Genomic DNA, 14667 nt, shown 5'->3' with positions numbered 1-14667 from the left:
CAGATATGTCCGTGAAAAAAGACCAGAAATTCCGTGTGCCATAGTTGCAAACTAATTGGAGAAACCATTATTAGCGGTGGGACGGATTACAAAAGCGAGCACAGTAGCTCCCCTCTTTCTCTGTAGCACATAATACAATGTCTTTATCTCACGCCACTTCAAGATCAGTGACGACTGTCAAGATTTAGTACTGCCACCAAATTTAACAAAGACACTTGTGGGCTTAGCCAGTCTCCAGCAGTACTTTCCTGATTGTGTAGGAGTATGTCGATGGTTAGGCATGCCGACAGGCACCGTCGCATGGGCATTCGCGCATCCGAAACATCACGTTTAACGAGTGACTACTAACTCCTGACTTCCTCAAGTGAACAGCTATACGATCACTTCCACGTTTCCCACATTGATTAATGAAACTGTGAGCTCCTGTGTCCGTAACATCATCATCGGTAACACTTTTCGTCAACTCTGTTGCAATGGAATAAACACTCGAATTGAATGAAATGTTACCGATCGCACGCTGCTTTTGTCTCTTTGCTCCCCCACAGGCAAATTCGAAACTACCGGCGAAATCCAGGGTGGCTGATAAAAGGGCGATTCTGGCTAAGAAACTGGTTTTGCGCCCACAATGACCTGACTTCTGTGATAACCTGCTAATATCTTCGATGTTACTGGGTGAATGGCAGTGATAATGCAATTTTACAATAATATTTATAGAAAAATACCGTAGAACAAAAATTAAAAGCGCTGTGCTTTAATTAATGCGGCTCCGTTTTTATCTGGTCTTGCTTCTTCTCTTCATGCTTTTCTACTGGAATACAAGCGTCATCACATGCCTGTTTTTTGCTCGCGGGCTGAGTCGCCTGAACTTCCTCTGAGCGTTTTAAGAACTTGATCATCAAGTTTGATGAACCTCGGGCCTTGATTGACTTCCTAAAAGAAGATAAAATTGTGACCATGTCAAACGAGCATTCGGCACAGACGATAAGATGATCGTTGTTGAAAAAAAGCGAATCCCAATGAGACTAGGCAAACATGTTCTTAGAGATTGGAAGTGGGTCTTCTAGGAAATCGCACAACTGTGTCTTACTGCAAGACAAGTGTATAATTCGCTGTTAATGTCATCAGCAGCAGGTCCAGCTGTAGCACCCTTTCGGTGCCCAACTGCCATGCCACCTGAAGGTTGCACGACGGCTGGGATACTGTCAGGTTGCCCAAGCCTAGACAGGGGAAGTCGAGAAGCACAGGTCAGGTTCGAACCACGGACCTTTCGGTCAGTAAATTCGCGCTCTAACCACTGGGACCATCTCGCGTGAGAAGGGGAAGGGTGGGAACCTATTGCAAAAATAATCGTCTTTAGAAGAGACCAAAAACGTCTTCCAAAATCATTGAGGTTAACAGGTCTGAGCATTATGCTGTGGCAAGATGCCATCAGTGGGGTTGACCCACTGTCCTTTGTGAACCTCAGTACACAGCGATAAACAAGCATTAGCTAGACAGTCCGGCTGAGAGGTGACAGCATACTCGTGACTGGGATCGACTACATTGCATGCACGCGCAAAAACGATCACGCCGACCCTACCTGCGAAGAGCTCACGGTGCTCAACTTGGCATGAATGGCTTTCATTTCACGTTGCCACTTCATGGTTTGCCTCGCAAACTTTTCGCCAACAGGTGCTTGGAGTGGAAAATACGGCATGTCCGACGAAAAATAAGACGAGGGAAAAGACCTTGCGCCACTCTAATACAAGAGCTCCGAAGTGCATATACCTGCACACATTAATTCAGACGGCCAAAACAGAAACTGGGAGGAGGGACGCTATTAACATTAATAGTTGGCCGTATCCTCCAGTGTCTCGGTCCGAGCACAAGGCGGACAATGCAGACCGTCCTGAGAGGCACATCGCACCGGAAATGCGGACAACACATGACCTATTTAATATCCTTCCAACAAGTCAAGTGTTGGTGATCTCTCCGCTAACGCCATTCCGAATTAGGCACGAAAAACAGCACCGTTCAGTAGATACTTGAGGAAGCTGTTGCGGAATTTTTGGGCACTAGCCCACTCAGACTGCATTTCTGGATCAGCTGTCAAAGACCTACAGACTTCTCGGTCTGACTACTCACAGAGACCGCGTTACCGCCGGTGGCCGAATGGTTTCTCTTCCAGTTCGACCCATGAACAAATGTGTAGATACTGATTCAAATGTACCTGTTTATCTCACACGTAACGTCCGGCGTTTGGCTCATCAAATCTGTCTTTTTGAAAGCCAAACAATACAGTTGATCGATCTACGAACCTACTACGTAAATAGGCCTTTGTTGGCAGGCATCTTTGATGTAATCAACCTATATTCATCAAACAGCGATAGACAAGGACATCAGCGGTTGACACCCTAGTATGCTGATGGAATAAGAGCAAACGGGATGAAAGATCTTCAGTGTTGCATAGTGAAAACTCCATGCAGTCTTACTGTAGAGCAGTCACTTAGGCTATCCCTTTACGAAACATTTCGCTACTGGGAAGCCCGATTTCTTTGTTGAGGGGAACGCAACCTGTTGACCTTAACAAATGAGCTGACCACGTTTGTGCAGCGTTCGCTTTACTGAAACAGCGGGTTTTCTAGCATCACTAAAAGCAACTTTTAAATTTTGCAGTACCCTAGCGACTAGTTGCGAGGTACCGTTAATGGATAATCGATTTTTGTGACCGACGTTTCAGTAGGGCGCTGGAAGGCAGAGTAATGGTCAAGTAGAACAGGTATTATAGGCGCAGTAATGAGTAGAGTTCAGATGACAGGAGAGGGCAATCAATTTATTTGACTCATATTTTAGCGGAAACGCTCTCGCAGGTGAATTTCGGCGGGTCGTGCGTGGCTTTCCTTCACGGATGAAATGTGAAAGTGACTCCACCCGGCTCGGTTGATATGCGTACCGTGAGTAAAGAGAATTTGAAACGACAGTATGATTTGACTGATTAATTCCGGCTAACATGAAAAGATAGATTCGATGTTATCGTGAGCAAAATCCACCTTATTCCGCACCAGAATGCAGCATTTATGTGTATCGAGTTTTAGGCAACTTACTTGGAGTCGACCGGTTCAGTTAGTGGTGCGATGCAGTCTGGCTCGTTATACCTCGTGGAATTCATCCGCTGTGTGACTGGATGCATAGACAAAGGAGCGAGTTTCGCCTCGGAAGCAATCCTTGTAAGAAATGCTTGTGCCTAAAACCCGAAATAGTGGTTATATTGATTAACAAAAATGAATTGCGCATATGGAGGAGCAAATGGTGAGTCGGTTACGACTCTTCTTTCTCTTATGAACACTTGTTAACGTTGTAAGACACCTACCGTTGAATTACGGTATAGTTTAGAGAATTTCTGCGGGACGGAACTTCCCTGAGGATGGCAACAATTCTACCGCTACGTCAGACAGTAAAAACTGAATGTTTCCTAACAAAATAACTTTTGGCCTTTGGAGAGGTTCCCGTGCTGCGACAAAACATATCTCGGGTAGAAGAGTATTGTAAATGTTAGTAGTGGTAATTCTCATACTGTGGCAAACCAGAAGAAAATATCTACGGAAGATTGAAATTCGTTAGCCAAGTGCAGAATGTGTAAAAATGCTCTTTTCAAATGTTCATCTCAAGGGTAAAGATCCTTGCCGAGAATCGAAAAACTCACCACCCGTTTCGCTCTGGTCAGGGCTCATCGTAGTCACCGGAATTCGTGAGAAGCACTCTTCAATTTGAATAGCGACTAGGTCGTGGATTTCTGAACTCGTGTGTATGCATAGTTGCTAGAACTGTTTATTCGTTAAGAACCTTCGCATTCACACAACGGCGATGTTCTGCAGTACAATGTATCTAACAAGGACAACGTCGAGATTCTATAGTGAAGGCGTTCAATAGATTCTCTCTGGTTTGAATATTGCACGAAATCTGCCGTTCGAGCTGAGTTTTGATTTTTACAGACTCCGGAGACCACGTCTGCCAGATGAGTCCCAAACAAAAAGAAACTGGTGACGGGACGTGTGCAGTCTCACAACCAGAACTAGATGGAACTTATTGAATAGCTTCACAACAGGACCTGTGAACTACACTGTATGATGAACAGCGTCACAATTGTATCGAATACGAGGAACTCTACTAAGTTTCCAGATTTCGGACCGCAGCTGATTCACCAACTGAAATGACGTGCAACTTCCAGATGTCGAACTGCTCCTTTGCATTCCTGAGATAGGTCGTTGTTTTTTTTGGTAGCAGAACGATGGAGGGTCTTCGGTCTCCTTACCGCAGGCCACGAGTGGATAGTATACATAAAAAATGGCCGAAATTTCAAGGGAAACCCAAGTAACCTCATTCCAGCCAGAACTGCGCTGTCAAAGGTCAAAAATACTTTGTGAACAGTGCGTACAATGTTTCCAATCTATCGGGTGAGTAGTATTCATGCACTGTGCTAAAGACACGTTTTTGCTCAGGGTGGATAAGCCTCACTCGGGTGCAGTAAAACCGGGCGGTTCAATGTCACTGAGGTGATTGAATCGATGCTACCGATGATGGGAATGCAAGCACGCAACGCAGAATCTCTGGTCCAATGTGGTTCATTCCCGTAAAGACGACAAAAGGATGAATTTAGTTATCCGTTTTCTTATATAGCTGCTCAGTTGGCTAACCATTAAGCTGTTTTAACCTACTCTGTTTGAACCTCATTCGTTGATCCATAATTGTGTTACATGAAATCAACACATCATCAATGGTATGATACCTACGGAACCCGATGGGAAGTTGACATCGGGCATACTGGTGAAAAGTCAGTACAGATATGCAGCCAAGCTATCGCAGAAATCGACACTTCTGAATTCACGCGCATTCCCTTGTAAAACGTTGTAATGTTCGCCGCTCTAGAGTGCGCCTGCGTGAAGTTAATGTTTTTCAGCACGCACTTTCTGCATAAAAGTTAAAGCTGACAACAGAAACAAAGGCGACTTTGCGTAGTGAGTGACTGATAACGCAGCAAACAAATAAGGTTCGTGTACACGTACATTCTTGAGTTTTCCTAGTAAAGGGCAAAATAGGTCAAATTTAACTAAACGATCATGAAACTTCTTCATGCAAGACTGTAACATGCTACTGTAGGCTGTTTTGTAACTTCAATTATACAACTCACTTGCTGAGGGTTCAGGACTGAAGGATCTAGCCATGTATTTACATCATCGTCCGTCGTCAGAACAACCTACGAAGAGGAATTATGGATTCCAAAAGGGGCACCAACAGGCATTCGGTGGTGAACATCTGCCACAATACCGACACTATCGGCTGTTATGACAGAGTAGGAAAATAGCTGGTAGATGCGGCATCTTGAAGATTACGGTCGTAAAGGACCTACTTGTTTTTGCTCGTGAAACGCGAACACTCCAGCCATCATGAGCAACTTTTTCGGGTCTGAAGCGAAATTGTCATGAATGAATACTGCTTACCACTTGGATATACGTAATAAGGCTGTTTACGACCATCAGTCGTCTTCCACTCGTAGAAACTGCAAGAAAACACTGCTTGAGGAAAGAAGACCAAGTTACATGCAAAAGAAATGATTGTAGTACCCTACAGAAATAAAGCTACGTCACATCATATCGTCTTATCGTTCTTTTCATTGTGATCTACAACGCGTGATCTACATCATGATCTACAACCCTTGTGACCCAACGCACAAGGGTAGGTTCCCCGGTGTATAAAATTGGAAACTATCTTAGATTATGTAGACCTATGGGGCAGTTTTCGGGTTATTTTCCTGAAGGAGCCCCTTGAACATCCAACCAAGATGGTGTACAGAAAGAACGCTGTATATATCCCAAAAGACGCATGCATTGCCAAAGCAGGGAAAACTCGTTATCAGGGATAACTGTAGCATATGGTTGGTTGCGGCCTAAACAGCCTTGTCTCTTTATTGAACGCACGAAGACCGTCTGCCAAAGGTCCGTTAACAACTTTAGAGATCGTTGAACAATGTTTTTAGGCGACGAATAACACAATGAGGCTAGATGTGAATCAACGGAAGTTCGACGGTAAAGACGTCAACAGAATGTCAATGGGTTGTAAACGCCTACCCTTGGGCCAACACGACGCATCTCTTGCCTTGTCGCATTGAGCTTCCATAGGTCGGTTTTTGGAGAAGTGACTCAATGCGTGCATTAGAGGTGGCAAAACTGGCCGAAGATTCTTTTGGAGCAAATGAGGGAACCAAACCCCAGTACATCGGCTGTATGGCAACAATGGATTCAGCCCCGACAAATTTTCCAAGGACTAACACAGGTCTGAAAATGAGACATTTGTCAAAAAACCATCGTGACATTCCTTTACGTCAGGAAGACGAAAATGGGCTGCCTAACCTGAATGATAACCAAAATCATTCTGATTTGCAAACTACACACCATGAATGGCAAGTTAGGCAATACAGTTTAGTTAAAATTACCCTTTTCAGATAGACAGAACCCAGATACCAAGTCTCAAACTGGTGTGCATCGAGAAAAGCCATCCATCTTGACCTGAAACCATATTCCACAAAAGGGCAGTTCCAGGATGCTACAGGCTTCATCAATCGACGGTCAGGGATCTCCGTCTGGAAAGTTGCTTCTCCTGGCAAAGACTACCGACAGCGGCGCCGGTACACATTAACAAACTCAACAATACGTCCTGTAGATCCTTTAAGCAAACTGGGTTTACAATATTCCGATAGAATAAAACCATCCCGCCTAAAAGAAAACCTCGTTTCTGTTGCCCAGAAATATAATGGTGGTTGGAAAGAGCATAGAGATCGGGCACTCGGTTTTGCTAATTAGTTGATACCTGGGATATTGCAGGATAGACCCAAATTGGCAGATACAACGCTGAAAACTTATAAGAAGCATAATCCAGTGTTGCATTTCTGCTTTAAGAAGTAAAATTTTCTGCATTACTCAAACAAACATTAATCCTCATGATCAATTGGGGATGTACTCTCCGCACATCTACCGCGTACGATTCGTTAAGCATTAATGGTACCCGTGCCTTATTGCCAGGAGAGTGAAAACAGAAGCCGGAAATCCTGTGGGTTGCGCAATCTACGTACCAAGGTGGATGAGTCATTTTAACAGGGTGGTTTCAGTATTATTTTGGTACATCCTTCACAACTACTGCACCAAAATAAGTTTCGTGAATGGGACGAACATCAAGATGGTAGAAGTATGACATTATGTCCAGTTTTTCGGTGTAGATAAGGAAAGAAGAACAAATCTGACTTACGTAAAACAACCTGGGGCCAAATTGTACGATGGGACATACTTGTGTCCGCTCCGTTTGTCATCCCACCTCGGCAACAGAGGCTTGTTGGAACTGCTCGGGTTAAGGGTGCATCTTTGGCAAATAGTGTTCTTATCAAGTGCGCTGTAGTTTGATTGTAGGGCTGTATCGAAAAACATACCAGGCTGTTCGTCCACACATTTGGATATAACAGCGCTGTACACTCAGTATAACTGAAAAACAAATAGAAGGCTACGGCTATCATCGTCAGAGACAGTAATCTCAGTGTTGACACTACCGAGCCACCATAAGCACACTGAATTGTATTTAAAGCCCTAAACTAGAAAAAACAGAAGAGGATGAGGGAGGAACCCGAAGTCGGCTTGCCGCATGCATTCCAAGGTGCCTACGCCCTCAAGTACTCAGTCGAATAACATGGAAAGGATCTGACAGCACAAACACCACTGACATCGATCAGCAACCAAGTGCAGCGGAGGTGCAGGAACCTCATCCTCGAAGGTCGACTACATCAATAACTTCTAGACACTTCGGAATCTCTTTCACATTCCTGCACCAAGTTCATCTCACAGTTTACATCACCCCGAAGGATACACAGAAAACAACATTTATTTCGGTAGATATTCCGACGTGCCTAGTACACGGTCGACCTACCGCAGTAGGTAGTGCCGGATGCTTGTCGCCGCAGAAGTACCTGCTGCACAACCAACTACCCGTTTTCTGATTACACCACTACGAATTCGTTGACTCATCCGAAAATAGCAACACTTCGGAAAAATCGTTGGTCAAAAATCTGAAGACGCCCCAGGTCATCTGCCCAAAGAGGCCATGTTTCACTACCATACATCAGCATAATCACAATCGACAGCATAACATCAGTGTTCAAGGCTGATGCTTCAATGCCGTACACCCATGATTTCTTTGAAAGCTTTAATGTAAAGAAAAGGATAAAAGCGGGCGGAGAATGGACTTGGTACTAGCTTACTACAACCATTCCGAGGTGCACACACCTCCCCTCATTCAAGCAATCAAATGCTCCCTTCGGGTGGCATGGCAGCTAGGCACCGGAAGGGTGCTTCAGCTGAACGCTTTCTTTCTTTCTTTCTTCTTTCCACCCGGTTGTGTGAAAAGAACGCTTCAAGGAAGCCGGTCGACTGGTATATGGAGCACGTAGCCAGGCCAGCCCAACCTATGCAGTGAGATTAGTTCATTTATCATTCATCCATCGTTTGTTCAGTGCATGATATACTAGCTTCTCAAGTGTCGATTTTCATTGTCGATTTCATTGGACACCCTGGAATATTGATTAATGGGCACCACCATTGACTTCTTAATCTCGAGCTGGATACAGCTCGGAGGTCGAAAATCCAGCTCTTGTTATGAGATCTGTGGTGGGACTCCATGCCGAGCTCTCCGATTGCGTGTATCTAGTCCTTGCAATTCCGAAGGCGTCCGGATTCCCAGGATCCCTTCGAGTCGCATTGTAGCTGTGCCGCAAAAAGGCTGAACAGTTTTTAGTGATTAGAGAAAATAGATCATCATCACCACGCGACGGCCGATGTGGCATTAGTTTATTTTTGTATGTGCAATTCATGGTTGTACGTGGGCTGGGATACTGCCAGGGCGCCCACACCTAGACAGGAGGACGATTAGGGTCCTCAGTCAAAGCCTTTGGCTCAAAAGCCTAACCGCAAGGCAGCGGTGTTTGGCGGGAAATGCGAATGCAAATCCATTTCTACGGAACAAGTCGCCACATGTTCCAACCCCCAACCTGGATGGCCAGGAGACTGTGTTCGTCAGACCTCTAACCATTGACCAACCTGGTGTGAGAGACTCTGTGAGTGTCGCGGGACACTCTCCAGTATAGCTCAATGGATCGCTGAGGTGCGCAAACCGTCACACCACGGTAAGGTCCAGTCTCTTCGTGACGGAATAATAATCGTTCAGCTGTAGCGCCCTTTCGGTGCCTAGCTGCCATGCCACCCGAAGGAAGCACGAGGGCTGGGATACTGTCAGGTTGCCCAAGCCTAGACAGGGGAAGTCGAGTGGCGGAGGTCGGGTTCGAACCACGGACCTTCCGGTCAGTAAATTCGCGCTCTAACCACTTGAGCCATCCCGCTGACCATTGACCATTGACCAACCTGGTATGAGAGACTCTGTGAGTGTCGCGGGACACTCTCCAGTATAGCTCAATGGATCGCTGAGGTGCGCAAACCGTCACACCACGGTAAGGTCCAGTTTCTTAGTGACGGACCCCACTGACACTCGTCAGCATGTTCTCTCAAGTGCCACCGGATGACCTCTCACACGCATTGTTCAAAAACGGGGATGAAATCCCCAGACAACGCTTGTCTGATCTGTTTGTCTGCATTTGGGAAAGGACTGTCCCAGACAACTCGGAGGAAAGTCGATGATAGTGCCCATTTTCAAAACAAATGCGCTCCGAGTGAGTGTAGCAACAATAGGGAGTCAGCTTAACTCCGGTCATAACAACAATGCTGGTGTCACATGTGCCTTGTCGCCTTATGGTGGCTCGTGAGGCACTGACTTCAGAGCAGCAAACGGGATTCCGGTATGGTAGGGGTTGTGTTGGCAGAATCTTTACACTCCACCAGGTATCAGAACAACGCCATATGTGCAAACGACCCGGTTTTAGTATTCCTGAATTTACAAGTCCAATTAGACTCAAAGGGTTTTCACTGACATGCTTACCCATCAAAAAATTCGCCGGAAGTTTTTGAACAGCGTCTTATAGTGAAAGGGCAGTGGAGATCAAGTGGCCTTCATACTGGAAGGCAAGTAGCACCGACAGCACCCAAGAATTTAGTAATTTCTTTCATACTCCTCTGCCAGGTCAAGGATTGACCACCTCCCTGATTTCGACACTATTAATTGGACACGGAAAACAGCACTATCTCCGACAAACGATGGTTGGGTATACGCAACACATGTCCCAACCAACGCAGCTTCTGGTGCTGGACACATTCCTTAATGGAAGCAACCGTTGCACAACCGAAACAAACCCACACGAGCTATGGTTCTGAGACAAACCTGAAGAACTCCGCAATAGTGACGGGAACAAGTGTCCAGAAGCACTTCTGGACTCACTCGGTCCTGCGGACGGAAGCTGTGCATCTGTCGGTCGGGTTTGATTTGTCTACCGGATACATCTGAAGGAGCTGAAGAAACCCCCAGTTGCGCCGTGATGGCGGTTGAACTTGCGCTCCATTATCATTTTGTGCTGACTCGACTAACTTTTCTGTGGACGGATGGTACCATAATGTGTTCGGAACTTCCTTCAGAGCAATGCTGACACTCCATCAGGCGGTTCGGGGTCGCTCTATATAACAGCAAAAATCTTTGCGAAATCCCTTCTGCCAGTCTCCCCTTTTGGACTTCTGAACTGTACGCTTTACAGTGTCATCAAAACGTTCTGCCAGGCCATTCGACTGTGAATGAAACGGTAGAAAGCGGATATGAGTTATGACATACTCTCAACTAAATTCTGCGAACACTGATCCGTGAACTGACTGACGCTATCGGACACAGTAGTCTCTGGTGTTCCAAAACGGTTTAAGTCGTCGGAGTTCCAGGACTGTGGTAGCAGTTGTGGGGCTATTCATTGGAAGAATCTCCGACCATTTGTTGCAGGCATCTACCACGATCGAAAAGTGTTGGTTGCTCACGGTACCTGTACATACGGCTACCTCATTATCGCGAATAATTGAGCAAGTAGTAGGTTAACCTTTATTGTAGTAAGCCTCCAACTTCGGTGTGGACACCGATCGGGAAGTGTAGACAAGGGCGTTTATTAGGCGATTGGGGGTTAGCCAATACAACCTTGTTTAATTATGTGTTGCCAATGATATTGTGCAAGATGTACACAAGTCGTATTTGATTAGACACTATTCCCTTCAGAAACCCTGCTGAGTGGAGTACGGACACTAAAGGATGTTAAGTGGATCAGATGTCTTTAGGTTGGTAAATATGTGGGGATTCTTGGGCGGCGGTTTAGACGCAGAGCAATATCTTCTGAAATAGGAGATGGATTAACCGCCCTTCAATGTTCAATGGGTGAGGTGAAAGTGTGTGAGGAGGACAGTGATCGAATAGCCGAAAGGACGAATGATGTATTCACATAGAATGTGATTCCTTACCCTCTACTACCAGTATACAGAACCAGCGTTTAATGTTTTTTCGCACACGCACCAATTGTAAACTGAGGCTGATAAAAGTGCTTTGGGGACTGGTGACCATTTCTCTTGCATTCAGTTTTCTCCTAGATGTTTTTTCGCACACGCACCAATTGTAAACTGAGGCTGATAAAAGTGCTTTGGGGACTGGTGACCATTTCTCTTGCATTCAGTTTCTCTCCTAGATTATAGTACTGACCAACTCACCCAATAAATTCTAGGTAATCTAGTTCATCATATCAGAAATCCATTCCCGTCATCCTTTATAAGTTTGATTTTGCTATCCATATCAACTCTAGATCTTTCGTACCATAATATCATACAGTAGCGAACACAACACATGCTTGATTGCTAGTCTACTAAGGATAAATCCACCCTTATCCTGTCTCATTTAATCGCTTGTTGTCACCACCCTGTGGTAAGTGTTAAGATTTTTCACCCTAATAATACACATTATCCTATCCGATGTCTCCTCAAACTCGAACGGCTTTGTTGGTTTCATCCCATTCAGTCGTCTCCCTAACCTTCGACCGTCAGCAATACCTGATTCGGACGCCGTGTTGGGCTGATATCAACTCCACCTAGTCTGTGATCTACGTCCACAGAGATCCCCAACTGGACCGAAAACCTACGATCTTGCATCGGCTTTGTTTTACCTCTGCGGATTTCTCTTGGCCAACCCAAAGATTCCCGTTGATCACACATTTGCACATTCCAGGTCAAGCACCACAAACATGACGTCCGTTACAGAGCTGTCCAAAAACCAAAGTATGTCAGTGCAATCATAGAACGACACTGCCATACTCAGTTTAGCGGCACACCTGCAACTATTCACTTTATACTACTTTATACTTTCTACTATTCACTTTCTACTTTTGATCGCACCCTCTCGTCCAATCATTCCACCAACTGAATATGCGAACAAACTCTTAACGCGGCCCCAACCACCTCCAGGACTCGTTCATTCCAATCTATAAAAGCCTTTCGTTCTGAATTAATCAGTTCGCTGGGCTTTCAGGCTGTGCTCCAAAAAATCAATAATTCTCTATACACTTCGCGTACCGGATCGTGTTGCCACCAACTCACTCTTCCGGGGAAATTTTACAACCCGCTCCACTAAACCAGAGACACCAATGAACCTCCGCAGTTTCATTGCATCTCGTAATTATGTTATTTCTGCTACCATTCATCCGCATTACTAATGCCTTGACTATATCATCCCTACTTACGCTTTTTGCGGTTCTGGCCACAAACCCAAAAGTTCAAGGCCACGAGGCCTCAGCTCTGGTTTTGGGTTTTAGTTCACTTTGACCAACTAGTGAGGCCAACTCTGTTGCTTTACCAGATCCGCATTTTTGGTTCACCATTCCCCGTAGTTTATAGTTTTTGTGTAATGTGTTAGACGGGACAACATATCTCCTTTTGGTTTTGTCCGCTACCTTCAAATTCTAACTAGTTGGTCTTCACGGATTCGCGGATTGATACACAGGGTCAAGGCAGTTGCCCAAGTTTCCCGGGTCGGTTTTGTTCTGGTCGCTCGGTGGCTGTCATTCACCTAAAATGCCCAATTGTTGTCAGCACAATATGCTTTCCAGCGCGAGGATTCGTGTAAACAAACGTCTAATAATGCTTTGAATAGGGTTCTGGAAAGAGAGCGGACAACCGTGGAAGGAAGGTCATTCCACGCAGCTACTACCCGAAATGAAAAAAATTTCGCCTGATGAATGTGTGCGCTCTGGACTTGAAAATCTTCATACTATGTCCCCGGTGTACGTTTGCTGTGTCAGCGTTGAAAACCCATTTGCCAAACTTCGTTCAAACACGGCGTAAGTAAGAATTCGGTCACCTAGGAGATGACGATACTCCAGAGGAAAAATGCGAGGCACCACGAGACGCGTTTCTTAGTCAGTGAACCTGAGGCCGTTAACCATTTTCGTAGCGGCTCGCTGAACACGCTCAATGAGGGTGACGTCTTTTGTGCGTCCTGAGTAGACAACTTGGTTGGCAGATTCAGGGAACGGTCCGACGAAGGTCCCATAGAGTATTTAGAAGTCCATGCGAGTTATACGGGAGAAGGTGCGCCGAATCATCCGTAAAATGGTGAATGCCTTTTGGGCCTATTTCTCATGGTGTAGTGAGAAGGACAAGTTTGAGGAGAGCGTCTATCCTCATGATTTTTTCTGGTTCTTTTTCACCATGCATGACAAAGGCATTCGCTCGGTCTCCTCTGAATGACATATGGACGCACTTTTTGTCATTCAGAGGAAGGTGATAGTTCAACGACCACTGCTTTGCAGCGCTCGCATCCATTTGGTGGGCACTGGCATTGGAACTCCAAGATTTTAATTCGTCCGCAAAAAGTAAACATGGACTTGCAAGAAACTCTGGAAGGTCGTTGACGTAGACCAGAAACAGCGCTGGTCCCAGGACGGAGCGTTGAGGAACTCCAATGGAGACTAGCGCTAGAGAATGGTGGGTTGCGCCTATTCTCACTCGAAATGATCTGTCTGATAGGAACTCTTTGATCCGGAGCAGAATTCTTCCTTAAAACTCGTGGGGCTCGAGTTCGTTGACCAGCGGGACGTGAAGGACCCTATCAAATGCTTTTGAGAAGTCGAAGAATGTGGCATCTGATACCAGTCCCTCGTCCTTGGTTTGGGTTAAGCCGTCTATAAACGCGAGCATGTTTGTCACGCAAGAACGGCTTGGGAGAAATTCACTCGATTTTCCTCCTCCCAAGAAGCAGAAGTCAATGTGTTTCACCGCCCGTGCCGGTTCCGGTGTGACCGCGTCTGCGTCCGATATTACCCAATTGTGACGCTGTCTTTTTCGCCCAATCCCCACTAATTGCACATCGCACCAGCCATGCTCTCTTCTGGCTGTAACGTAATGATCATGGATGACAGTATGCTTCTGACTAGTTGGGAATAAACATTATTATTGGTATCGTCGTTATTATACTTCGAGGTTGCTCAAACCGAAGAAGGAAGTTTGGTTGTTTTCCCACATTGAGGCTTTGACCCAAAATTCTGATCCACAAGTATGCGAGGAACCTGCTCAAGCCCTCTGTTCAGAAATTTGAAACGAGAGGCATAAAATTTTATGGTTACTTCTGGGAATCTCCTTGGAACAAGTGAGTTAATATTCTGACCCACTTGTGTACAGGCGGCCGGCCTGGTCC

At 45.6% G+C, this 14667-nt stretch overlaps 1 protein-coding gene across 1 annotated transcript; it reads right to left on the bottom strand.

The window, feature by feature from the left end:
- Positions 1 to 755: 755 nt before the first annotated feature.
- T265_03021 (hypothetical protein) lies at positions 756 to 8887 on the bottom strand (the record flags this gene model as incomplete). Its single annotated transcript, XM_009167410.1, has 10 exons — positions 756 to 1022; positions 1088 to 1412; positions 3084 to 3223; positions 5168 to 5233; positions 5387 to 5442; positions 5478 to 5536; positions 6105 to 6311; positions 7279 to 7419; positions 7457 to 7508; positions 8839 to 8887. The coding sequence occupies 10 exons, from the start codon at positions 8885 to 8887 to the stop codon at positions 756 to 758; spliced, it is 1362 nt and encodes a 453-aa protein (XP_009165674.1).
- Positions 8888 to 14667: the final 5780 nt, after the last annotated feature.

The sequence above is a fragment of the Opisthorchis viverrini genome (genome assembly GCF_000715545.1).
Source record: "Opisthorchis viverrini unplaced genomic scaffold opera_v5_41, whole genome shotgun sequence".
NCBI lineage: Eukaryota > Metazoa > Platyhelminthes > Trematoda > Opisthorchiida > Opisthorchiidae > Opisthorchis > Opisthorchis viverrini.
This window is presented reverse-complemented; position numbering and strand designations above follow the sequence as displayed.